At 46.3% G+C, this 27,500-nt stretch overlaps 1 protein-coding gene across 1 annotated transcript in view; it reads right to left on the reverse strand.

Moving 5' to 3' along the window:
* Positions 1-23,492, reverse strand: part of LOC126532108 (uncharacterized) — a 53,035-nt gene extending 29,543 nt beyond the window's left edge. The window contains exons 1-5 of the mRNA XM_072288365.1: positions 22,332-23,492; positions 17,500-17,739; positions 16,505-16,698; positions 13,942-14,052; positions 12,476-12,705 (exon numbers count right to left, since the gene is read on the reverse strand). Coding sequence (XP_072144466.1) covers positions 12,476-12,705; positions 13,942-14,052; positions 16,505-16,698; positions 17,500-17,739; positions 22,332-22,488 — 932 coding nt within the window. The 5' untranslated portion in view covers positions 22,489-23,492. The remainder of the gene's footprint in view (positions 1-12,475; positions 12,706-13,941; positions 14,053-16,504; positions 16,699-17,499; positions 17,740-22,331) is intronic.
* Positions 23,493-27,500: the final 4,008 nt, after the last annotated feature.

The following is a 27,500-nucleotide window of genomic DNA, read 5'->3' on the forward strand; positions in this document are numbered from 1 at the left end:
TTCCTATTATAAACTTACAGCTAGTGTTAACCTTTTCCGGCCCACATATTGTCACTGAAGTGAGAAATTTATATTTTGGGCGCCCGACTGAAAGGGAAAGGGAATAATAAAGAAAAACATTCTCGAGGCAGGTTTTGGAAACGTATTGAAGCCTTTTCTCGTGAATAGCCGACAAATCAAGGCGTTGGAGGCAGTGTATTGTTTGCGCGAATTTCTTTTTTCCAGTATCGTAATGGCGTGAAGTAAGGCCTAGAAGTATTTAAAGATCATTTTTGTGCCTCCTAAGGGCAAGTGATATTCTTTTGGCAATGTCCTCCACAGGTATACGTACCGCACGGAGACCTAACCTGAATGTGCTGCGACGCATGAAAATTTGCGAGATATCGGGGAGAACCACGTTTATCTGTAGTGTCAAAATAGAGAGGTTAGGTAATTAGATTTGCTGACACTCAGATTTCTGCGATTAGTTCCGATGTTTATTATCTCCATGTCGGATATTTGTCGTAAAGCGCTACGATTCCTGTAGAGTGATTGGACCAAAAAAGTTAACTGGGTCTCACGTCAGCCTCGCCAATCACAGCTCGGAGGATTATGCGTAGTGTTGTATAGCGGGGTTACAGTAAAACTCAAAGAGACTTGTAGGAGCGAAATGAAGTGTTGAAGGCCGTTAGAAGGGAGGCAATGCAAAAATGCGTGAGGTACAGGAGGAAGAAGGCTGTCACAACAAACGTGAGAAGTTTACCGGGCAAGCTGCCGGTCATACTCGAGATTCTAAATAAGTGTGCATAGAAAAAAGCTTTTAGCTTAATTTCAACCCTCGCGCTCTTTCAGCGGCGATCCAAATGTTCCATGTGTCTCACGGCTCCTCGGCAGGTCCGCGTTTCGGGCCGCTACTGCGAACCACTGCTGGCCAATTCCCACCTCGTACAATTCTGGAACTGAAAACGGCGCGCGGCTCAGCCGTACATGTTAACCCAGGGCTTTGTGATCTCCCTTAACTTCTTTTATCGCCAGTCTTATTGTTGTCCTTGTCGCCTTTGAAAGAAAGAAATATTTATTTCTTCTGTGTCTTTACAGAAACAGTGACATGAGCAAAATGCACCAAGGCCTGACAGAGGCTTCTGCTCCATGAACTTTTTTTTTTGAAACAGCGAATAGCTTACACGTAGCACAGAAGTAAATACAACATCGTCATTTGAACATTTTATAACAGAAAAAATAGAATTGTCAACTAGCACATTTTTTTTGCAATGATAAATAACTATGCTGCTGCCGCTGCTACTGCCGTTGCCGCCGACACCGCTTCTTCAGGTGCAACCCGCCGTGGTACAGCTTAGTAGGCATGGCGTAATGCGCTGCTGAGCTCGAGGTCGTAGGTTCGATACCGGCCGCGGCGGCCGCATTTCGATGAAGGCGAATTGCAAAAACAGTCGTGTACTCAGATTTAGCTGCACGTTAAAGAACCTCAGACGGTCAAAGTTCGACCGAAGTCCGCATTAACGCGTGTCCTATACATAACAAAATCCTGTTGGTGGCGCACTAAGTACCAATTTAATCTAATTTAATAAAGGACGCCTATCTAAAGCGCTGAGATGACTGCGAAGGACCTCTTGCGGAAGGTCGTGTTGTGGATCCAAGCAAGCGTGTCTGATGAAAGGCAGCTGTCCCCCGAAAGTTTCGACTGACAGCGAAAATTGATTTCAAGGAATGATTGTAGCGTTCAAAGAATTTTACATGCGATATTCAGTGAATTTACAAATTGCCCCTCGCAGTATTTCGGCTGGGCTCGGGCGAGGGCAGGGCAGTGCGCTACATAGCCATCAAGCCTGTACGGTTGGCCAATTTTATCCGCGTGAAACAGTGCGTTGGGCAGAACCGAGGCCGGCCTCGAGGCGACAGCGCTCCCGTTTCCACTTCACAAAGCGGCCCTGTCGAGAGATCGAGGTCGAGCCGCGTATAGTTCGCATCAGACATGCAGCATTTGCGTGACATCGTTTACCGCCGGTTGCGTTTTGGCTGCCTTTAGGGAAATAGCGTTCAAGGCTGTAGAGGAGCCGCGTCGGTATCGCGGTTGTGAAGCGTGCGTCACTACGCGTGTTCCAGGGCCTATAATGACCGCGCCGACAGGCCCCGCCCATCATTATTGCCGACCAGCCTCTCGTGCTCTGTCACGCAGGGTATGTCCGTCTCCCGGCCGTATACAAGGTGTTTCAGCTAAGTTTAGGCATAGTTTAAAAATATGCCGATGCCCTCTAACACGACGCGACCAAATGCGTGTTGCTCACTTTTGTATGTAGTGTGTCACGCAATTTTTTTTATTTCGCTTAATTAGTTCATCAGTCAAGAATAATTAACCAACTTCTGAAGCAGCGAAGTTATGCAAAAAATTCCAGTGAGAAAGTTGTAGAGCGCTTTCCAAAACGTCCGATTCGACAGTTTCTTTCTACCTACGCGTATTAGGTATTAGTGTTTTTAAGCTTACTGCGGATGCCCGCGAAATAAAAAGAAAAGTACCACGTGGCATGCCAGCTTGCTCGCCGTGATTGCAGCGCTCCCAAACTGTCAGCACACAAACGAACATAGCATCTAGCAGGGCGTGCACGCTGCCGCTTAAAAGGCGGCAGGGCAGTGACGAAGGCGTTCGCTGTGCGATTTACGCCAACGACGTGCTTCCCTCGCCGCGGTTCACGCTAGCGATAAGCAGACGCAGCGGCAGCACACCCGGCTGAATGGTATGTTCGTTTGTGCGCGGAACGCTTGGGAGTGGTGCGATCACGACGCGCAAGTGTCATGTGGTGTTTTTTTTTTTTTGTATTTCGCAGGCATACGCAGTAAGCTGAAAAGCACTAATACTTAATAAATGGAAAGACAGAAACTGTTTATTCGGACGTTTTCCAAACCGCTCTGCAACTTTCTGATGGGATTTTTTTTTCCCTAGCTTCGTTGCTTCAGCAGTTGGTTAATTAATCCCGACTAATTATCTAATTAAGCGAAATACAAACTATAGCGCGACATACTACATACAAAATAAGCAACATGCATTTGGTCGCGTCGTCTTAGAGTGCGTGGGCATATTTTTAAACTCTGGCTAAAGTTAGCTGAAACACCCTGTATATAGTTAGCCTACGTATGCAACTCCATGAGGGCGTACATATCCTAGTTGTCGGACCCAAAAACTCCTCAAAAAGAAATGCGCGGGCACTTGGCTGGAGAATCTTTCCTCTGTTGCGCCTCAAAATGTGGCTTTGCGTAAATACAGTCGAACCCACTTATAACGAGCCGGTCGTGGTAAAAGGAGTGCGCATGCAAATTTCCGAAGCGCGGAAGCGCTACAAAACTGGGCGCACGTGTATAAGGAACGTCTAACGGAAGACCTTTTAGATGCTTTTGTCTAAAAAATGTCGAATGGAATGTTAGAAGTAGAGTGACCGTCGGCGTTAACGAACAAACGGTGCCACGGACAAACGACCTCATAAGAAACAACATAATAAGCTGGCTTGAATGTCGAATAATTTCACACCGGAGCTTCAACAATCAGGAACGTGTTATCGTTTTCAACCCAGGGCGCGCACACGACGCCTCGAAGCCACTCTTCCATGTTCGCGCAGCAGGGGCTGACAGCAGGAGCGAAACGCCGATGTCACAGTGATCGCACTGATTATCGCAACGGTGTCACCATGGGTGTCACAGTGCCAGCCACCACGCTTGCGATCACTTCAATGGTAATCAAGTAGACAGGCTCCAAATTCGTCACTCATCTCGTTCCGTGCTGGAAACATTGGGAGGCAGGAAGTTGGAAACAAAAAATCGGCCGCTGGCCCACGCATTGTCGCGGTCGTGGGTTCGGGTAAGTGCATTATGCTTGCTGTGTGCCGTTACGAGCTGTTCGGTACATTTGTTGGATATTAACTGGCGTCATTTACCTGTGCTGACGCAGCTTGCCCTGTGTTTTGCGTCAGTGCTTCGTAACATCGGCTGTATCATGTGCTTTTCCTGATGGCCTACTGGCAGGATCTGCGTTCTCCGCCTTCGTTGTTCTCGATGCATCTTTGTACGTCGTACGTTCGGATAGCACTTTTTTCCGGTAAGTGAAATACGTTTTACTTAGTTTTGAGTCAACAATATCTGAATTTATTTACGTGTTAACTGACGACAATTACTGATGTTTAGCTTTTACGCCCCGCCGGTTTTCGTCATCACCTCAGGTAGCTTGTGCAGACAGCATTTTAACCTTATTTTGAGGCGATTGCACAATGATGTGTGGAGGTGCGTGCCTCTAAGATAGAGATTGTGTTGCCTCATATGCGCGTGAACAGGCATGATGTTGCAGGTTCCTGCAGTATAAAGAGGTGCTTTGTAAAATTTTATTACTCGAATGTTACCGGTGCTGCTATTAGTCATCTATTTCAATAATAGTTTATCAACTTATTTGCCTTGGCCCTTTGATTAGGCGGCCATGTTTGACGTATCGTTATGTGGGCAATTATTCAGCACGGACCATTACTTGGATACTGTTTTTAATGCGTTAGCATTCTAAGGGTACTTCACCCACCTTCTGGAGGGTAATGATTGCTAGGTTTTAATGTCGCAATGACATCTTTGGCCAAAGATCGCCAGGTCTATGGATATATTAAACGATTTATAATATAAATACAAGAATCAGACCAGAATGGTAAGCATGTTGAAGTGTGCTGTATGAAGGGTCAGATATTTCCTAGTTGAAAAGATATAAAAGGCCTAGCTAAACAATGCTGTTAATGTTATATCAGATATTTCATCTGTGCGGGGGTTTGAGATTTCGGTGAGTATGAGCGATCAGTTGCTATATGTTATATGCTATGTATGTGTTATACAGATTATTTGGAGTTTTCAGTAACCCGGAGGCTATCTATCCGTGTATGTATGTTTTTATCTATGTATCTACGTATCTGTGTATATATGTTCGTAGCTAACCGTTTTCCCGCCTACCTGGATCACTGCGTAGTCAGTGGTGGAATTCTGTTCTCAGGTAATAGGGTTCGAAAAGGACCATCGGACGAACTTGGGTGACTAAGTATGTGGCAATGTGCACAGTCGACCGATTATTTAACAGCACCGCCTGAACGTCGACTGGCCGGCCGGTCAGCATCGTCTAACGGTGCGATGCGACGAGATGTGCAAGAGTAGCGCATGCGCACGAAGGTCACTCGAAGCTCAAGTTTCGTCTGCAAGGCTCTTCCCACAGGCAGGGCATCGCGCCTGCCGCGATTAACTCAGTGTATGCTTCCCTGCTTATCGGAGACAGCGACTGCGCGAGAAACCGGAAGCGTCTTTTTTATAACATATGCAGTCCACATGCACCGGAAGATAAAGAACAAGGCGAGCAAAAAAGGTAGGATACAGTTGCATTGAAGCTTTACGCGTTTTGTTCATTATTTTCCTGTGCATGCGCACTAGAGCAGCACACGTTAAAAAAACTCAGTGCCCTTCCATTTTGTGAAGAAGGTTGACCAGCGAAGCTGTGTATGTGGGCTCCTTAATGGCGAACTGCACCTCCGCCGCAGGTCGGCCCGGTATTGCACTATCTTCGGGATCGATCCACGAATTGAGAGTGCTTAACACCTGCGTCTCCTCCGCCCCGGGTCGGCCCGGTATTGCACTATCTTCGGACTCGGCCCAGAGACACAGAGAAAACATATTAAATGAGCCTAAAGATGGCTTGATTTGCAGGAGTGGTTCCTTCTCCCCGAGAACCCATGCGCCGTCTTGGCTGCGACCGCCCTCTCAACCAACATGATCTGGTCCGAGAAGCAGGAGCTGGACAGCAGCGTCTCCCACTGCTCTTGTGGCAAGGGGGTAGGTGGTAGGGGCTAGAGGACGCAAGACTGGATTTTGTTTGCAATCTATGACATTGTGTCGAAGGGTTCCCAGCTGTTCGCAGTATTTGCATTGTTCGTCGTATTGAGTAGGCAACATGATATGAAGCCTCCTTGGCTGCGGGGAAGTGTTGGTTTGCAACAATGTGTCTCTTGCGTCCTACGTATGGGGAGTGCCTAACGCCTGTTTCACCTCCGCCGCGGGTCGGCCCGGCATTGCACTATCTTCGCGATTGGCCCACGTATGGGGAGGGCTTAACGCCTGCTTCACCTGCGCCTTGGGTCGCCCCGGTATCCGCCAGATCGGCCCGGTATCCGCCAGATCCTAGCCATGTACAGCTTCGCTGTAAAAAAGGGGCGCAAGCCCGGGGCACACGCTCCTGCTATGCCCATTAAGCCGGGAAGCTTGCGCCGAATTAATCGAGCCACGTGCTGTGTCGCGCTGGTACGAAGAGCCTGGCAGACGAAACTTGCGCTTCGATTGATCTTGGTGCGCATGCGCTACTCTTGCACGCCGTTAGAAGGCGCTGGCTGGTTGGCCAGTCGATGCTCGCGCAGTACTGTTAAAGGATCGGTAGACTGTACATAGGTGCCGCTCTTCAACGAACCTCTTTCACTCCGACATAAGCATCTGTAGGTAGGTACCGCTGTTCGAAGAAACTCTTTGACGCCGAGTTCGAGCACTGCGTGTGTGCCACTCGATCTACGCGGGCCTTTAAATGAACCTCTTTGATGCCAACTTAGGTCACTGGGTATGTGCCAGTAGGTGTGTGCCGCTTTGCAATGAACGTCTTTGACGCCAACTTTGCTAACTAGGTGTACGTGCCGCTGGGAATGCGCCGCGCTACAATGAAGAAAGGGATCCCTTAAGGATATCCGGCGCTGAACGGAATCGAACCCACGTCACAAGGGTTCCTCGACGACAGCAGCCCGACTCATCAGCACGCTGCGCCACAAATGCACTGGGTATATGCAGCTTTTCAAAGGATGCCTTTCACGCAACGCTTTAGCAAGCTGCGCCATGAATGCACTGGGTATGGGCCGCCCTTCAATAGAGAGCTTTAGAAATGGGGATCCAAGTCTCTGGGTCCCCAAGCCGCGTTGGGTAGGCTGCTCTCACTTATTTGAGTCACTGAGTGCGTGTCACTGAGTGTGCAGCAAGCGAGGGAACAATTCTCAGCGATCGCAGGCAACGGCACGCCACGCTGCGTGACCTGGCTCCCCCTTCCCCTTCCCCTACTATATAATATAGTTGTTTCCTCCTCCGCACGACATGCTTAACAGCGTTCGCAATCACCGTTGCGCCATGTTTTTCGAAGGCCAAGCTCAGGCTTCACGGGGAGATGCTTAACTGTGGCTTACATAAATAATGTTCTTTCGACGTTTGAGCGACCCACAAGTGTTGCCATTAGTGTCTAAATTTTTTCCGAATGAGAGGTTTCAGATCTATGGCGGAGACAGCTATGGAAGAGTTTAAATCTTTTGTTGCTGTGGATGTGGAGATTTCGTCACCGAGCACATTACCCTCGATGCCTTCGTGCCCCGGCACCTAGCATATTATGACAAGTTGATTGCATGCATAAACAGCTTACAAGATTGTGTAAAAATGAATAATGACAGGATTTTTTTTTCTGTTTTAGCGATATTAAACCCTTGGCAACGCTTAAAGAGTCGGTAAATATAATTGACTTTTGAAGTTCTAATTCTTTGATGTGTTCCACAGCTGATAATAGTGCATAGGCCTCAGCCGTAAAGATACCTGTTTGCGCATGCAGAATGCCAGAGTCCGGAAAGAACGGACCGACTGCTGCATAACAAATGTCGGCTTGAGACTTAGATGCATCGGTGTAAAACTCCGGGCTTCGACCGAAGTTCAAGGAAGTGCATTCGAATGTGCATCTCAGGGGCACGCTTATTGACTTCAATAAGCATGCCACATTCCACGAGCTGCCACTGCCATGACGGCGACAGCTTCGCTTGAAGCATTAGATAGTGTTCTGGAAGTGGAATACATTTCTTCACTGAAATTCCTTACACGCAGTAAGAAGGGCTCCATGGCTGTGGGCCGACTATTAAAAAGTATGGCACAGGACACATATTTTACCGTTGTGTAACAAGGATGTTCAGGATTCAAGTTTACTATCACATAATAAGTGAAGCTGGAATATGACCTCCGTAGACCGAGGGACCACTCGTTTGATTCTCTATAGAGACTTTCTACAGGGCTTATCCTGAAAGCATCGGTCGCTGGGCGGATACCTAGGTAGTGCAAATGGTCTAGGATTTTAGCGCGCTTGGCGTTGCAGAGTGATAGATTATAGCACCATAGTCAAGGCGAGCGCGTACAAGGCTCCTGTGCAAGTTCAGGAGAAATTTGCGATCACTATTCCATGTAGTGCGCGACCGAATTTTGAAAATGTTCATCGTCTTCAGACATTTGCCTTCAGATATTTAGGTTGGGGGATGAAGGTTAGCTTAGAGTCTAGAATTATTCCCAGGAATTTGCGTTCACTGCTCACGGATAGTTCCTATCGATTGATCGTGAGATTCGGCACTGGTGCCATGCCTCGTTTGTTTGAAAAGAATATACACGTACTTTTCTGGGCGTCTATTTTAAACCCATTTACGTCCGGCAGTTTAGACAATTTGTTCAATGCAAGCTGCACCTGTCGTTCACAGATAGCAATGTTGCATGATTTGAAACCTATCTGCACATCATAGACATGCACAGAATAAAACATCGTGCGTCGAATGACTGTATACAGGCAATTCATTTTTATAATAAAGAGTGTGCAACTAAGCACACCCCCTTGCTGCACACCAGTCTCCTGGATGAATATTCTAGATAAAGCATTGCCTACTCTTAGACGAAACATGCGGTTGGACAAGTAGCTTTCGGCTGTGTTTAACGTATTGCCACGGACCCCCATCTCGCAAGATCCTGAAGCGCCATGTCGTGTCATATGCTTTCTCTAAATCTAGAAATACCGAAAGTAAAAACTGCTTATGCATAAACACATCTATGATGTTTGCCTCGATGCTAACAAGGTGGTCTGTTGTTAAATTATGGAGTTTTACGTGCCAAAACCACTTTCTGATAGTGAGGCACGCCGTAGTGGAGGACTCCGGAAATTTCGACCACCTGGCGTTCTTTAACGTGCACCTAAATCTAAGTACACGGGTGTTCTTGCATTTTGCAGGTGGCCTATTGTTGACCTACCTTCTCGGAACCCACATTGAAAGGGGTCTAGTATTCAGCTATATTATAGCAAAGAGATTAAGCGCCGGTTTATCATTTTTTCATACAGTTTCCACTGATTGCTTGCTAGTGATATCGGCCTGTAGCTGCTGGCTAAGGACAGGTTTCTGCCTTAAGTATCGGGATGACTATGGCCTCTTTCTACGAGGACGGAATTTACCCAGCCGCCCACATGGCATTGAAAAGAGAGAGGAATGTTTTCAGTGGTTCAGGATGTAGGTTTCTAATCATTCATGCATAAGGCGATCTATCGCATTATGCATGAAATTATTAGATACTACATCCTGAGAGTTGTTGCAACAAGTGAGAGATGCCTTAAGCTAAGCTAAATGGGCGATTGTAAGCCTCACTCAATGAACCTTAACGGTTAAGTTGCCGCTCTTCGCGTTCTTTGAACCTCTGGAAAGTTTGTGTATAGTGCGATTCACTCGAGACATATTGAAAGTCTTCGCTTAGACAATCCGCCTTATCTTCCAAGCGTTCACCTGGGCTACTTACTAAGGGTCGAGGATGTGTCTGCCGGTCTATTAATTTATTTACCTTAATCCAGGCTTTCCTTTTGTCCGTGTAGGAATTTATGCCGCAGATGTACTTCTCCCAAGTCTCCATTTTAGCACGTCGACGTGTTCTTCTACTTTGAGCCTTCATTTGCTTAAAATTAATCAAGTTTTTGGTGGTTGGGAATTCGCGAAATAGTCTTCAAGCCTTGTTTACAAAGCTTATTCGCCAGTCCATTAGTTTGGCGGATACATTTTCTGGCCGCCTAAATTATAAAGCCTGTTTTATACGCCAAAGCATCGTCTATAATAAAAGAGGCAATATCATTCCGGATTAAGTATGTTAGTTCTCGGAAACGTTCCCAGTAAGGTGATTCAACCTTCCACCGGGGAACGTGTGGCGAGCCTCCATCTTGTTTTGCTAAGTTTAACATAATTGGGAAGTGGTCGCTCGGGAAGGGGTTCTTGAGAACGGATCACTCCAGGTACGGCATTAGTGTAATCGACACTATGCTTAAATCTATGGAGGAGTACGCGTTATATGCCACGCACATAACGCATAACGTACGAGCCTTAAAGGTCCAAACACTGAGCATCGGCTCAACCCCCAAGCTCTCCTTTTCCCCGGGCACGGCTAAGCCACGCACGGTTCGAGCACCTTCATGTGCTCGGGTACGTGGTGTCGCAACACGCCAAACACCTACTGACATAAAGGCCCCTGCGGGGGGAAGTAACATTCTATGTCCAGGGCAGCGTGGGAATTCGATATGCGGTAATGCCTCACGAGGTTACCGTTGTGGTGCACTCAGCAGTGCAAGAGGCCACATTATGCCAGCAGATGTAGATATCACAATAACACAGAGTAAAATAGACGGGAAATAAGCAATGTAAGAAAGGAACTAAAGCAGTAAGAGTACGTAATAGAGCAAGATAGAAGTCGCACTGCAACAGAGGTAAAAAAAAAAAAAAAAGGATTTCACTGGGATGTTACCGTAGGTGAGAGAATAAACGAGGGCCATGTTTAGCGAAATGAATCTGATGTGTTGCAGTTTTCGGTGATTTGTATCGCGAATCTAGGTATAGGGGGAGCTTTACTTTGAATTTTGATTAATTTCGGCAAGATGTCTTATTTATTATTAAAATAAAATGTGTTTGTCGGAGAGGTTGGCATCATGGGTGATTCCGGGTACTCCTCTTCGCTGTTATGAAGTTGGGGGTCCGTACGGCCGACGAAGGTTCCATGGATGGTGCCGTGCCAGGTGCACGCCGGAAGAAGGGAACAGAAAAAGGTTTAGAAATAAAAACACATGTTCAAGTATTACAAAATCGGCTTCTACTCTCGGAGCACACTACATGCTAGAGTCTTTGCATGTCCAAGCCTCCCTTTCCTCACAGCAGTCTAGATGCCCTTCTTATGCCGTTTATTTCCTTCTTTCCCTCGTCCAGGGAATTCACTGGCCAATCACAAACGCCGAACCTCCACTTGTCTCTAACGTGGCACACCTGTCTCCTGCGTGGCAAACCGTAACCCGCTGTTGACGTCCTTTCTCCGGGAGTCTCTGAGTCTCTGTCATTACCCGCCGTGGTTGCTCAGTGGCTATGGTGTTGGGCTGCTGAGCACGAGGTCGCGGGATCGAATCCCGGCCACGGCGGCCGCATTTCGATGGGGGCGAAATGCGAAAACACCCGTGTACTTAGATTTAGGTGCACGTTAAAGAACCTCAGGTGGTCGAAATTTTCGGAGTCCTCCACTACGGCGTGCCTCATAATCAGAAAGTGGTTTTGGCACGCAAAACCCCATAATTAAAAAAAAAGAAGTCTCTGTCATTGATCAGTTGTCTATTCGTGACGGTCACGAGGGGGCGACGGCGTTGTCTTGAAGCGAGCTGTCATTTCTGGACGCTCGAAACGCCAAAGATCTGGAACGTGACTGCCTCTCCGTAAGATTCATGTGACACTGATTGAGCTGCCTTGAGTGAACGATGAGGCGTGATCAGCACCCGTGACTGCCGCCTGTCTGCCGGCGAAGCATCCTTTGTTCTCAGAGATCGCCAGACACAACATCGCTTAGCTAAAGTTACACCAGCTCGAACAAACATACAAACAAGACAGAATACTTAAAAGAAATGTAAATAAAAGTCGGACATGCTAGCGCATAGTTCACTGAGAGTTCCTTTATAGTGCACCAACATTCGACCACTACATTTTTCTCCCATTCCCCTTCCTCGATGCTAAGTTGCAGACTAGCACTTTGATTCGGATCGACTTCACAGATTTTCTTGCTTATAACTGTCCCTTTTTTTCTAACTTCCTTTTTGTGTGTAGCCTGTTGTGTGGTACAGACGTTTAGATAAAAGAAAAGCGTGGATGGCACTGCTCATGTAGAAATTGTAGTAGTGGCTTGGCGACCTTGTCGTCCATGAGCCAATGCCTTCGGCAGCTTAAGGTATCTCCTCTTCAGTAGCCCTGTTCCTATGCCAGAGCCACTACACGTGGTTAATATCCACTGTAAAGGTTGTAGCAGTTTTTTGGACAACTCACGGGGCCTTAAGTTGTTGGAGGGCTCCAGACCGAGATGACCGAAAGTGTAAGATCTGCCGCAGTCGTTATTCTCCAGACTGAATCACTCCACCCGAGAGATAATGCCAATACGGGAGCAGACACATGGAGAAATTTGTCTGACCATTCATCTGCATTCTGTTCATTTCAACCCTCCCTTATGAAGCCGTAGCCAGAAATCAAACCTACTAACTCATGCGCAGCAGTGGAACGGTCAAAACCATTCAAGTCAGCGAACATGCTGATATCAGAACATGATCAAACAAGTCGTGTGCACAATGTTTCAGCTCTTTTCATTTCTTCACAAAGAAGTGAGTTCCACTGGTGGATCGGGTTCGGTGGGAAAGTCATCGTACTGGTCGATCGTGGCATATCCAAAGCGGCTGCAAGCAGCGATGTAATCCTCGTCGGCGTCCACTGCCTTCCAACATTCTGCGGGATCCAGTGGTGGTCCTTGGCCTCCGTATTCTTCGGGCAATGCCTTGGGTGAGATTTCCTCGTGTAGCCTTTTGAAATTTTGTCCATGTAGGCGCAACTGCGCGAAAAGAAAAAAAAACAGAGTACAGATGAAAGACGACTAGACAAATTGTTCTGTTTGCACAAGCCTGTTAATGAACTGTAAGATATGTTATTTTTTAAGTGCAAGGTGCACACAACCACTTGAAGGTGTGTTAGCTTATAATTGTAATCTGCGGACATGCATCGGGCTACAAAATATATGTCTACGCCTGCACGTGGCGTAAGCTTCATCACAATTGGTCGCCAGACTTGCTGAAGCATACTTATTAACCCCAATTCATCTCCTTATTTTTTTTCGAACTTTATGCAGATTACGTATGGCAACATTTTTGATGTTTCAGGGCAAACTACCGTTAGAGAAAGAAACTGTGATCCACACGACACTAGGACTGAAGTAAATACACTGAGAGAAGAGTGTCAAAGCGTTCAAGGCAAGTATTGGTGCTTCTTGAGAGAAGCGCAGGTAGAATGGAACTCTGGAAAGTAGACAGGATGGCGTAATTAGGTAATTAAAATGGCGGAGTCAAAGTAGGCTCATATATACTTTATTGCCTTTAACAGGAACTCTTAGTTATTCGCGTGAGCCAAATGTTAATAAAACGCACGGACTTTCTTTTTTAATTCCATCGATATTAATAAATTTTTGTAGTGTTTTAACTAGTCAACAAAAAGTAACAACGCACTTCTGTCAGTAGCGCCTGTGTGGGCGCATAATGGGAGCGAAGCTGGCCCCTTAAATGACAGTTTGGGTGATGTTGCTACGTGACCTTGGAGAAGCCCAATGCACAATGAGTGATTATTTTTTATTTTTTCCGTAATTTTTGAAAATCGCCTCTTATAGATAACATAATTCTAGTCTTTGAACTAGATTATTCAGAAAAGCGGTCATTACTTGCACAAGACGTCAAAACACATCAAAGTCGCCGTAAAAAATGCACTGTTATGAAGTGTTCTCCACAACCCCGACATGAGGTTGTGGAGGAATTGTAATGAGCTGTTGCCCCATAGCATGCACCTTAACTTAAGCACATAAGCAGAATGTCATTGCAGGGATTTGAAACCATATTCTTGATTTCAGCAGCACAATTAACGGCGTAACAGCACTAGCACTTGTCCACAGGTGTTGAATCAACCTCCTTCTCTCAATATTCTTGACCTGTCGGCACCCACTAACCATGCGATTATCGCTAAATCTCGGACACTATCTTGTTCTTTATTTTTTTATTTCCTTGCAACGCGTCGGTTCACTTACCCTTTCGGCTAGCTTGGTTTTGATGAACGGCCTGACGAGAGCGAAGAACACATCGAAAGCATACGACTGTCTAACATGGTGGGCTGCCTTCAACCGTATAGGCATGCAATCCTGAATGAAAAAGGAAACGTAGGGTTAGTGCTGCCGTATCGCTTGCGAATGCGTTCTTGTTAAAAAAAACACACAGACGCACAACATCTATTTGTTCAATCTTCACGCACCTTCTGCACACACTATCTTTCTCTCTGTTTCATTTCGCCTTCAACAGTTATAAGCGATGGGTCACCAGTGGGACGGGTGGGAATAAAAGCGCCCATCATTATCATTATCATCAGCAGCAGCATCAGCATCATCAGCATCATCCTATTTTATGTCCACTGGAGAGGACGAAAGCCTCTCCCTGCGATCTACAATTAACCTTGTCCTACGGCAACCGATTGCAACTAGCACCCGCGAATTTCCTGATTTCATCGCACCAGCTAGTCTTCTGCCTTCCTCTATTGCGCTTCCCTTCTCTTCGTACCCATTCTGTAGCCCTAATGGTTTAACGGTTAACTAACCTGCGCATTACATGAGCTGCCCAGCACCATTTCTTTCCTCTTCATGTCAATTACAATATCGGCTATACCCGTTTGCTCTCTGATTCAAACCGCTCTTCTTTTCTCTCTTAAGGTTATACCTAGCATTCTTCGTTCCATCGCTCCTTGTGTGGTCCTTAACTTGTTCTCAAGCTTCTTTGTCAGTCTCCAAATACCTTCCCAATATGTCAGCACCAGTAAAATGCACTAATTATACACCTTCCTTTTCAATGATAATGGTAAGCTTCCAATCAGGGGCTGACAATGTCTGCCGTATGCGATCCAACCCATCTTTTATTCTTCTATGAATTTCCTTCTCATGATCAGGACTCCCTGTGATTAATTTACCTGGGTAAGCGAACTCCTTCACAGACTCTAGAGGCTGACTGTCGATCCTGAACTCTTCTTCTCTTGCCCGGTTATTCGTCATTATCTTCGTTTTCTGCATATTAATCTTCAACCCCACTTTTACACTCTCTCTGTTAAGGTCCTCAATAATTTGTTGTAACTCGTCTGCAGTGTTGCTGAATAGAACAATGTCATCAGCAAACTGAAAGTTGCTGAGGTATTCGCCGTTGATTCTTGATTACGCCAAAATTTTCATTAGTCCTTAATCGTCTGAGTTATTAAATAATAGTAAGGATAAAAAGAAGCCGTGTGCACTAAGTGGAGAAAGCACGGAGTGGTTGCTAGCAATGTGCGACGCTTGATTCTGCTCCCAAGAACTATAGAACTCAGAGACTTCGTCTATGTGAGTACTTGAAGGGATTAATGGGTTCAATGGGTCATTGGTGTGTTCGCACACTTAAAACTGAGCTCCCATCTTCTCAATATGGCTGCCGAGCATTCCTTCCTAGTCTCTCTTGTTCATCCACAGTTTCCTGACAAAAAACAGAGCAAACAATTGGCTGGCTTCTAGTGAACAGAGAATACTGACACGAACGTTGTCAAGAAATCTGACAATAGGAGTCCAACATTGTGTCACCATCTTGTGCTTCTTTATGACACTCATCCTTTTTGCAAAGCACAGTTCGCTATTCGAGCTTCGGTCAACGTGGAGGATGTCACATTCTGAGCCCATAAGCCTTGAGTTGCCTACGGTGAGTTGGCGCACCTCTTGCATGGGACAGCCACGAAGCTTACAACAAAGCTGTCCACACATATGGTGAAAAACGAGTATGATTGTAGCTTACTCGTCTGTGCGAAGTGCGTGGCAATAACTGACGTAAAGTGACGAATTTTGAGGCCAGTAGTTCAGGCCAGTTGTTCTTGGGCCTTGCTAAATTTGACCAGCAGCCGCACGATTAACACAAATCAAATTAGCTATGTTCAAGAGAAGTGATGGCTTTCATACGAAGTGGACGATATGACGCGAAAGAAATTCGCATCTTGAGAAAACCTCTGTTTCGAAATTTTACGCCAGACCTCATAGCTTTCCTACATTGGTACGATGCGCGCTTCCTGCGTGCAGATGTGGGCTTGTGCGCCATGGAGTAAGAAATAAAGACTGCGAAGCGTCATGTGAGCACGGGAGCATCACATGACAGTTTTGAAGCCTAGTCATATGAAACGTAAAAGAAAGGCTCTTGGGAAATAGACGCTCAACACGTGATTTGCAACACGTGATAGAAAAGCGGCAATTTCTATCCGCCGAGCTTGCTGAGCGTATGGGCGAGTAGAGCGGATAGTGGGTGGTGACGGTCAGTCGCGATGAGGGCGTCATTATTAGCTACCACAAACCAAACTGTGCCTTGTAAGGTCCGAAAACCATGGAGAGTCTGTTTCCCAAGAGCCGACGCACTGCTGGGTCCTGTAGTAAAGGACGGACGGCGTCAAAGATGGTTGGCGTACCGTGGCTAACTCTCTGACGCTATGCTCTCGCTTTTTGCTTCCACCATGTTGTGTGCCAAGCGATCACGTGGTACACACGATCACGTAAAACTCTAGCAGCTCGACAAACGTTGAAGAGAAAATCGCTTTCAAACCTGTAAGTATTCCAGACCTCTTCTGATGAGACCGATCCTAGTGTATAGTAGCTTGTTCACCGTGAATCCGCCATAGTCTATGAGTAGCACTATTCCCAGGACCTGGGCAGCTGGGTCACGAGCCAGGTGCTCCAAGCAGAACAAGCCGGCCCTATGTAGATCCGAGTAGGACACTTCGTCGGGCATCCATGAACCTGAGAGAGAGAGAGAGAGAGAGAGAGAGAGAGAGAGACAGTGAAAAGGAAAAGGCACTATTTTCTTCAGTCCCTTAGGGAGCACGGCTCAGCGCCTTGAACCTGCAAGAACGACCAGTGCGAATGTTCTGGCAGCTTCTCTCTCACTTTCTCTCTTTCAATGCTTGCTTGTTGTATATAACTGCATTAAAGCCTTGTCATAGCGATGCTGGTTTAATAAAAGGTTGGTATACAGGGGAACGGCGTTGTTTTGCGTTGGTTACCAAACACCGGTCGTGCCCCCCGTGTCCCTGCAACCCTGAATTCTCAGTCTGTCAGCATCATATCGTGATAGCGAATACACGGACGGGAACTGGCGCATTGGACATGGTATGGCCGATGGCTTATAAAGGGTGTCCAAACTATCATATGCCAAGATATAAAAATATGAAGATGCCACGTAACTAGAAAGAACCAAGGTAATGTTGCTTGCCGTTGATTGGAGATACTCAGACTACCTTTTTCTGCGTTACGCGTAATTACATAATTAGTCTTAATTAGTTATACGATTTCTCGAATATTATAATTTGATTATAAGTGTCAATGAGAAAAACGTAGAGCAACATGGAAAAACTCCCGATAAAGCTTTCTGTTGCTGAATACGTGCTGCATAAAAGTGTTTTCCCGAGAGTTAACGAAGCCCGCGAATACACGCAATGTGCCCAGAGCGGCCAGTCGCGCGGCAGTTATTATTATTATTATTATTATTATTATTATTATTATTATTTACGTATTGACCGCTCAATAAGCACAGGTCCTCGCCTGGTTTCACGAGCAGCACTGGCCGCCCGTGGACGTCCTTGTGTGGCAGAACCATGACCATCTTGCGAGCCGCCGGTGGCGCCGTGGAGGGCAGGAACTCGCGGTAGAGAGACTCGGTGGCGGCTCGGTTTTTGTAGTAGTTCCTGATGGTCTGCAGGGCCGCCTCCACGTTGTACTTTCGGACCCGCAGAAACCGGAGAAGGAATTCGGCGTCTCGGTTGGCGTTCAGGTCCGGTTCGACTGCGATGAAGTCCAGGTGAGAGTGACAATATAGGTGTCGACGAGTATATCATATGACTCATTTTAAGTTTTGAAAAATGAGCACACAGGGCTCTTCAGGGCCGGATATTCTAAAGTCTCAAGTACACTACTCGTGAAGAAATAATGAAAAAAAAGAAAGGAACCAATGACAATAAAAAGTGCCCTTCCACCCTGTGAACGAAGAGGATGACCAGCGAAGGTGTGTTAGTGTGCCCCTTAATGTCAAACTGCTCCTCCGCCGCGGGTCGGCGTGGTATTACGCTAACTTCGGGATCGGTCCACGTATGACAAATTGTTGGTCTACGCACAGATGCGATCCGCCAGATCCTAGCCATAGGCAGCTTCGCTGTGAAAGAAAAAGGAAGAAGTCTCAACGCGCACTAGACACACAAACATAAGTCACAAGCACAAAATAGTCTCCCTATCCGGGAATCCGCACCGTGATCATGGTCCACTGGCTGGGACAGTCATTCATTACACAGGAGCGAGTAAGTGCACAGAAGTCCTTTCACGTATACGTCTTGAATTGAGTTTCTGTTTATTTGCGACAATGTTGCGGGGGACCAGGAAAAAAGAAGCTGACCAACAGCTTGAGAGGGCCTGGTCACCCTACACACACGTCGGCATAACGGTAGTTGCAAAAAAAAAAAAACATATACACAATGCATTGTACATGGCTCACGTACAAAGAAAGCACACTTGTGCCTGTCAGAAACTTATACAAACAATATTTCCATTATATGCGCCATCTATGTTCGTAAATAAATCTGACCAAGTAAGGGACAAGACTGCTGCGATCTCAATAGTACAGTGTGAGCTCAAAAATTACCATTACGACTGCGCTTCCACTTGAGACCAATAAAGCCCAAACTTCGCCATCCACAAACGGCATGCATCAAACGCTGACAAAAATGCAGAACGTATCTGACTTAGGTAACACTTTTCATACTTGAGAAATTATCGTAGCTTTCTTCATCAGAGTGCACAAGCAGTTCATTACCGCTTCTTCCGAGGCGCGTGACCGTCATCGATACAGTGTATGGAGGTGATCTGTCGCGTCTGCGTGAGCACGCGTTGATCACAGGCCGACGTCTGGACAAACAATTTCGGAATGCTGACCTCATAAAACAAGAGAGCAGAGGGCAACATATGCCCTGCTTTTGCGACTATTCCTCTCACCTCTCCAATATAGACATGTGCCGTAAAGCTACTAATTAGGAGGTTAATTATGTAATTAGTTTTGGCAAGTGGATTACTTAAAAATAATGCCCGCTTGGGCCGATAATTTATCTGTAGTGACATGAGTCGAGTAAATTTCGTAGGTTTCCTTTCTTCTTGTGTGTGTGTATGTGTGTTCGAAGAAAAGAAAAACGCTGCATATGCGATAATATCGGATTATCATTGCATTAGAAAACGCCGAAAAATGCATCAATGGCCGTTGTAACTATATTTAGTAGATACGATTATCAAAGAGATATGGTGAACCTTTAGGTATAGGTAAATATGTAATGCCTTATCCGGAGCCATCACCCCGCCCTTATGTAAAAATAGCGACGCTGCTTTTGTGTTCGAACGATGATCAGACGGCCCTACAGTGGCGTAGCTAGGTCGTCTGGCACCCGGGGCCCATAGGTTTTCTGTCACCCCCCCCCCCCCCCTAGTGTAGTCGAGGAAGGCGAGGATATCGACAATTTCCGGGTTTCAGCACCAGTGCAGCCGCCTTGGATACCGCGTACGTTCCCCGGGTCCCCCTCTCATTCGCTTTCTTTCCCAGAGATCTCGAATGCAGCAAATATACACACTGTTTTTCCTGCGCCAAATAACACAGGGTGCTGCACTGCTAACTTGTGATAAGCCCATGTGCACATCTTCTGTCAGACTGTAAGGCTTGGCAGCCAATACAAATGCGGCATCGTGGAAAATATGGCTCACGTCACAACTAACAAAAAATATCTTTATAATAAAGTTTTAATTACCAATTTTAGCAGCAATATTGCATTTGCAAAATTGAAGCCCGACATTCATATCTTGCCCAACAACAACTTCACAAAAATCGTCGTAGGTACTATGGCACGCAGTATTTTGTTTGTGGGCAGCCCTGAACGAAAACGAAAATTAAATTGTGTGTCAGTGACGCTGATCTCCCCACCCTATTAGAAAACGCTACCTGCCTCCCCGCTGCGCGGGCGCCAATGCTATGACAATTACGAGTTGTCTTCATTCTGATCAATAAAGCCTTGTTTTCATTTGCTGCTATATGGACGAACGTGGTTATCCGAGCTGCGGTACCACCACAAGATTGGGAACAGAGTAGAGCATGCTTCGCGTCGATTCTTGGCGTCACCATAAAGAAAGAAAGAAAAGGCCGCGATGAAGCCCGTGCCAGCGAAAGCTTGCACTACTGTTGGCAGACGACAGAGACAATGCGTGCACTTTCACGTTTCCTAGGTGACACGGGCTTGGACTCACGCCTGTGATACCAGTTGTGTAATGTGTCCTTAACCTCGTTCCTCCCATTATCATCCCCCATTGTGACCCTTTTTCTTCCCCTCTTCCCCTTCCCTTACGTAGAGTAGCAGGCCAGATGCTCCATTATCCGGCTGACCTCTCTACATTTTCCAATCATTAAAATACTTCTTTGCACTACTGTTGGTCTGCACTCGCAATGGAGAGGATTAAGGGATCAACGTCACTGGTCCACTATTTCATATTTCTTTCGCTGCTGCCATATACTGGGCGCAGCCCGCAGTGCCAAAATACTGTAGGTTGTAGCACCCAAAACGATTTTGTTTAAGTTCTTGTTGAGTTAATAATGACTTTGAGTCCTCAATTCCCGAATTGAAGTGCTTCCTCTATAAGTACTAATTAAGGAATTATTAAGGATATGGTTATTATTTATCTGCCATATTTTTCGCGCTACCGAGTTCCTAGTAATCGCAAAAACACATAAGTTCATAGAATCTCGATCGGGAAATATCCTTACAAAATTCACCTTTTTTTTTTTTAAATAAAGTTCTGTGCAGCTGATACAGACACTGTACTTGTGACATGAAGTCACGCAACAACAACAGTTTTCTGAAACTTTCGAGGGTAAGAAGGAAAGCGTGTAACATAACGGCAGGTTTCGCAGCGGCTTCTCGGAGCGAGCGGGAGAGGGGAAGTAAAAGCGAGCCGGACATCGCGGCGGGCCCGCGACTACAGCCTGTCGAGTCATACGCCGCCAAACTCTTCGGCCGCACCGAGTCTGACGACGATCCAGAGAATCCCATTCGCGACTTTTGACGGCTGCACTAATGCAACGTCGCTCTCAACGAACGCTTCGCCGTAAACGCGAGCGCCGGGCGCGCTGGTTGAACGCCCTCTTGCTGCTGTCCTTGTTCGTCTTCGCTGCGCGTTCTGAACAGAAGAGGGACCCAAGAGCCCCAACGCCTTACAACGCCTCACTGTATGTTTAGCGACTCCTGCTCCCTGCATGAACGCACAGCACAGCACCCCACATGAAACGTTCCGCTAAGGCGAGTAGGTTAGCGAATTAATTTTTTTCCCGCACATTCGTGCAATTATTTCGTGGGGTGTTGATAGAGCTGCAGCCGACAATTCTGCGGCGCAACGCATCGGGTGCATGAGTTAGGGCTACTGGATACCGGAGCATTCTTTGCAATTTGCGCACAGTCAAGCCGGCGAAAAGAGGGGTGTCTTCAGGCGTCGCAAAAGCCCGAAATACTGTGCTAGCTGCCAAAAAAAAAAAAGGGGGGGGAATACGTGATAAAGAAAGCATTACGTGGCCGCCATTCTGAACAAACGGCTTCAGCTGTTGTACTGTTGGATTTGTCAGTGTGCAAGCGACAGTGCCCGCTTTCAAACATAAAAAGAAAGGGTGGAGTGGGGGGCGGCAAGTGCCTCTCCCCAGCCCTCTTTCCCCCACGGTAAGTACGCCTGTGAGAGAGAGAGAGAGAGAGATGACAACGAAGCTGCCACAGTCTGCGATTATCTTTATCGATGCGCGCACGCGAGAGGAGTACGTTAAATCAACACTAAATGCAAGCAGTACGTCATCCGAGACTTGACTCGTGCTTCTTGTTTTTTTTTATCTAAATCGCTCCCCGTTCGTCCGGTGATAAAAGCAGAAAGATTAGGTAATCTAATCCTTCGGCCGTGTCAGTGGCCACAGGAACGGCGCTAGTGGCGCGTCCGGTCTGGCAGTCGCCGTCGTGCGCGTTGAAACCGGAAAGGCGGCGCGCAGCTGGCGAAGCCCGTTCATAGTTTGTGAATTTTAAACGCATTCACACCTGCGCGTCTCACTTGCTCTCGTCTCTTCATTTTCTTTGTGATGTCATGCGCCAAGACGCGAAAGTTGAGTTTTCGTGCGTCCACAGTACTGTGCGGCGAGTGCCTTCACAACGCTCGCCCAACTACCTAGACGCCGGTAGCCACCCGCGACGTTGAAAAGAGCACCGAAGCTATCGTCTTCCGTATCCGTACCTGCGCAACGTCCGCGCAGAATCTCGCGACGTTTTCGATTCTGCTGGTAACGAACGCGCTAAAAGTACTGCTGTTCATCGTCACCTCACCTTCCAGGAGCCGCGTGAGTTTTGCCAGCGCGTCCCTCCTCTTCGCCGGCGTCTCGCCCAGTTCTGCTTCCGCCACTCGCTGCAGTTCGACAGGAAGTGCGTTGTCCGAGCCGTCGAACGTCTCGTCGGGACACTTCTTGGTGTATACGCCGGACATCGCTCAGGGTGACAGGGTAATCGCACGAGCGTCCAGAAGAGTTGGCGAATTTGTCAGATTTTGAAGTACGAAACACTATGACGGAGGAGAGGGGCAGTGCCGCACGGGATGGTGCGTGCAGCCACGGCACGTGCAGCCGCTGCTACCGTAAAGAGGCCACGGAGAGAGAGAGCGTTTGGCGAGACGATGCGAAGTGCGCGACGGCTGCCTCGAAAAGGAGAGATCGTACACGTGCTGTGCGAGATAAGCGAGCTCGAGGGTAATCCCGCTGCATTTCCTTCCGCACTGTTGTAGCCGCGCTGTGTTGTGTCTGCGCCCTGCCGTCTCCGTCGAATGGCGTGTATATGGCGAATGGCGTGTATATATATATATAGACACACACGCCGTTTCGCCTTAGAATATGAGTACGTAAGATGTGAAGTGTCGTTTATCATAAAACAACAGGCGACGCCATTTAATCATCCTGAAAAGCGAGGATGCTCGGTCATGTCGCGGCAAACTTTAGTAACAACCTTTATTCTTGTGGTCATGTATTGAAAGACTTCGAACGGTTTTCTGCGTAGGATAGAATTATGTTGCAACCAGGGCCGCTATCTTGCGCACGTTCGAAAAGCCGACGTTCGATTTCGCCTCGCGCGATTGTCCAGGCTGCGCCGATATCGCGGCCTGGGCCAATCTAGTCCAATCGCGTGAGGCGAAATCGAACGTCGGCTTTTCGAACGTGTACAAGATAGCGGCCCAGGCCCACAAGCCCATCATGAGTAGCATGCCTATCTTGCGCATTGATGTACTCCAATGGGGCGTTCAAGGGAGACATGCGGAGACGGACTAAATCCATTGTTTCCCTCTGTTAGCCGTCCGAAAGCCCTTTCGTTGGAACTTGGTTTCGCGGGTACTCATTCACAAAGTGTAGTTATTGCCATATAGTAACCGTAGCTTAACAGGAAGGCGGGCTACACTGTAAAAAGTGTTTCCTTAAATAAACAAATTTTCTGGCAGCTGCCTTGTTGAAAATTTCTGTAAAGCTCTGCTTTCTATTTTTCCTTTTTCTGTTACTTAACAAGTTCTTTCTGTTTTACATTAAGAGAAATATTGCGTTAAAGAAGGTTGTCTAGTTATCTGTTTTGTATTACAGGAAAGGGTCTGTGTTCTGTTATTGTATAAAATATTTTCTGTTTTATTTTACAGAAATTGTGTGTGTAAAACATTTATCCATGTTGAGGCCCAGAAAAGGTTTTGTTTTCTGTTTATATTTTTCTGCTACTTAACATCTTTTTCTCTGTTCCGCTGTGCAGAAGTGTGATGTGTAATGACAATTTTCTATCGTGATGAATAATGGGCCAACCAGGATTGTCGCGGAAGCCAAGGATGTGAAGGGGCATCTCTCTTCGTGAGGGCAGTTGCCGCACTCACGAAGATAATTTTCTTTGTAGAAACGCTGACGGCAGACGGTATTTCTTGTCCGACCACTGCTCATCACGTCTTGCCTCCATTTTCATGTAAACTTCTCTCATGTTCGAATTTTCCATCGCACGTCTCATAATCATTATAAAATAACAAATATCACGTAAATATGCAGCTGCTCTCAAAACGAAAATTAGGCTCTGCGCTCAAAACTTAATATGTTCAACTGCAGCGCAAGAGGACAAAGGTCACACGTAGCGCTCGTGTGTATCTCCGTTTTTACTTTACTCAGCTTTTTTGAGCTGCTATTAAATATAGTGAACACTTTCTCTCTCTGTAACTTAGGACATTGTAGAAGAAAATAAATGTTTGTTTAATGTTAAATCAAAAGATCACTCGACAGATAAATATGAAAACAGGTATATTAACAAAACTGCTTATGTGCACTAGGTTCAGAAAACAAGCAGCATCGTTTTTCCTCCAGGTGTTATAACAGCTTAAAAGTCAATTTCCCAGGCTATAGACAAGCTGCCGCTTGCCATGGATCGGACGCGTACGTATAGAAGTAAAAACACGAAATAGTGCATGTCCTTTCAGAGCAAGGCAAGCGAAGTAAGTAAATACGCACATATTTGTGTATAATAGGCAATGATGACCAAGTTATGGAACTCCCCCGACCTTGTCAATAAATTTCTTTTGAGTTAGTCACGGCGTGTATTGATGCACAAATTTGCGACACATAATAGCGTCAAGATAGGTGTGCAGTGTGTATGAGGTATCATGTCACAGTGTCCAGACGTTGTGAAGTGCACATTGAAGAGATGTGCGTATTTTCGAAATGCAAATACAATCGAATGCTTTTTTGATGTAAAAAGGAACGCTTGTGTATAGTCAGGTTTTGGTTTAACCATCGTGGCTGAGTCGCAAGATAGCAAGACTGTTCTTACCCGAAAATTGATTCATCTAATTTCGACCTAACGCTTGTTTTTCTTTCTATGAATGAATTTTGGTGTATCACGTGCCAAAACCACGATTTTATTATGAGGCACGCCGTAGTGACGAACATCGCATTAATTTTGATCACTAGGGGATCCTTAACGTGCTCCTAATACACGGGACAGAGGCGTTTTTGCATTTCGACCTCATCAAAATGCGGCAGCCGCGGCCGGGATTCAATCCCTCGACCTGGTGCTTAGCAGCGCAACACCATAGCCGCTTAGCGATCGCGTCTAGCGTCCTTTTTTTTTTTTACAATAAACCAAGGAACTTGATATTTCATGGAGCCATGCGTGACGAAAAGCAGGTGGCAGCACTGACACTGGTAACTGATGCTACGAAGAAGAGCCAGGCTACTTTTTGTTTCGTACAAAAATAGAAAAGGGCTTTATTTTAAAGCAAGAAAAACTGATGACTAAATAACCCACACGAGAACAAAAAAGAAACAGCGAACTTCTTACTACATTGCAAGAGAGCCAGCTTATATATCAAACCATAAATGTGCTGAAAAAAGAAAACAACTATAAGAGGCCTCGGCATTACGTTGGTGAAGACTTTTGCTTTAAACTCAATCGTGAAGACACCTGATTATGGAGACCACTTTTGGTGCAAGGCCGTGCTGCTTGCTTGGGCGCTGGATCTTGGTTCCTCTCTGAGTGTCATGCTGCGACTGACCTGAAAACAACAGTGGTGCTCTAATATACACTTGGCTGAGCTCTGTACACATGATTGTACAGAGCTCAGTGAAGCGCTTTCGCACAATACTTTTTTTTGGAACAGTGGTCAACGTAGCCCTGCAGTGTGTGCGTATGCGAGTATCGTACGCAACAAACAGATGCACACGCACTCAACACGCATGCACATAAGACACAGGCAATGCACGCACAACTCCACGTTGGTGTTCACTGTTTGTTTCAAAAATGTAGAAACCTCTACAGTACATTGCACTGACAAGCATCATTTTATTATTGCCAATATGCACTAAGCTAGAGGTTCTGTGAACCTCAGGTTAATTGAGGCGTCCGTGGTTTTCTTCTTTAAGTACCGTTTAAGCACACAAAAGCGACACATTCAGAATGTCTATTGCTTCATTTTAAAGAAACAACAGTCAGTGAAGACAAAGAAAGAAAAAGACGTCAGGTTGGTCTCCACCAGTTCATCTACAAGTGTAATTACCACCCTTCCACTATCTTGGCTCTTTTGTTGTTTTTTATGTTATGCGTGTCCCCTATTCATGACAATATTAACATACCGTTTATACAACTATGGTTGAAACATTTTTTAAACCACGCAACCGCTTAGAACGTGATATCAAAATCAAATATGCACATTCTTTCATAACTTCCTCTTTTAAAGCTCTTCTAATCTTATTATTCTGAGGGCACATGTTGAAATTACGGAATTGAAGCCGATCAGTGGAGAAGTGATGCAACGACTTGATTATTTCTTGGCCTCAATTTCGGAGTTTGCTTCAAATATAATACCTATGGAGTTAATCAGGGATTCATTTTAATTAGTAGCCTGAACATTGCAATCTGTCGCTCAAGTAAAGTCCACTTCGTGTAATCCATATCAACAGGCAGAATTGCGCTGTACGCTCCATCCGATTTTTTATTTTTCGAACCCCCCCCCCCCCCCAAAAAAAAAAAAGTAAAGTCGCACTTTCGCCCGAAAGTCGGAGCATCGATTGCAATAGCAAATTAGTAGACAGCTATACGAAGTAAGGACACTAGTTTCATCGGCAGTATAAACTAGGAAACATTCGCTTACTAACTGAATTAACGAGCATGGTGCTAGCGCGCACGAGAAAACATGAACACATCAGACTCGGTGAGCGCAGACGCCCGCTGTCAAAACGCTGGTGTGAGCAAGAGCGGCAGCAGCAGCGAGCGAAGTGACCTTCGTGCTGTATATCGCTTCAACGCAAGAGCGGCGAGAACACAGCGCGTGCAAAGGTGTGAGCCGTCTGCAGATCACTTTCAAGATACGGCGCGCGGTCGCGCGCGCAAAGTACGCACTTGTTGACGGAGTGGAAGCCGCCCCCTCCCTCCCGCGCTACCTCCGTCAGTTCCCCTTGCATAGACACATTATGTTAACGTTATAGTATCATTTAAGGGAAACAATGACACATGCTGCCTTTTTACTTTTTTTTACTAAATGTGTTGCTGCAGTTCAATCTATGCAAATTTTGAGCATTGGTTTCTGATTTTTGCAGTCCACCATTCATACATTATAAGCATCTTAGTGAGAGTCAGGAAGTGAGGCTAGCAGACAACATGTGAGCAATTATTCGTGGCCACGAGCGTGATGACAGCATATCTTCTCGGCTCGGGTGCTAGCAACTTCAGCGCTGTGCTTTTAGTACAGCGCAGATAGTACACAAAGCCAAGCGGTCCAGTGCTCCCTCTATTTTCTAAGTGAAGCGACTTGGTCAGTGGCCAGACAAAATCATTTCCCGATGGTAACGCACTAAAACATTCGAACCGCAGCTAACGAAGCAAGAAAATCAATACTGGTTGCCATGTGCTCCCATATGCAGCGGGTTCATATGCCAGTATCGAAACAAACAAAATATTACACAACAAAATAAAGTCGCATTTTGCGGTCACTTC

The sequence above is a fragment of the Dermacentor andersoni genome, chromosome 5 (assembly GCF_023375885.2).
Source record: "Dermacentor andersoni chromosome 5, qqDerAnde1_hic_scaffold, whole genome shotgun sequence".
NCBI lineage: Eukaryota > Metazoa > Arthropoda > Arachnida > Ixodida > Ixodidae > Dermacentor > Dermacentor andersoni.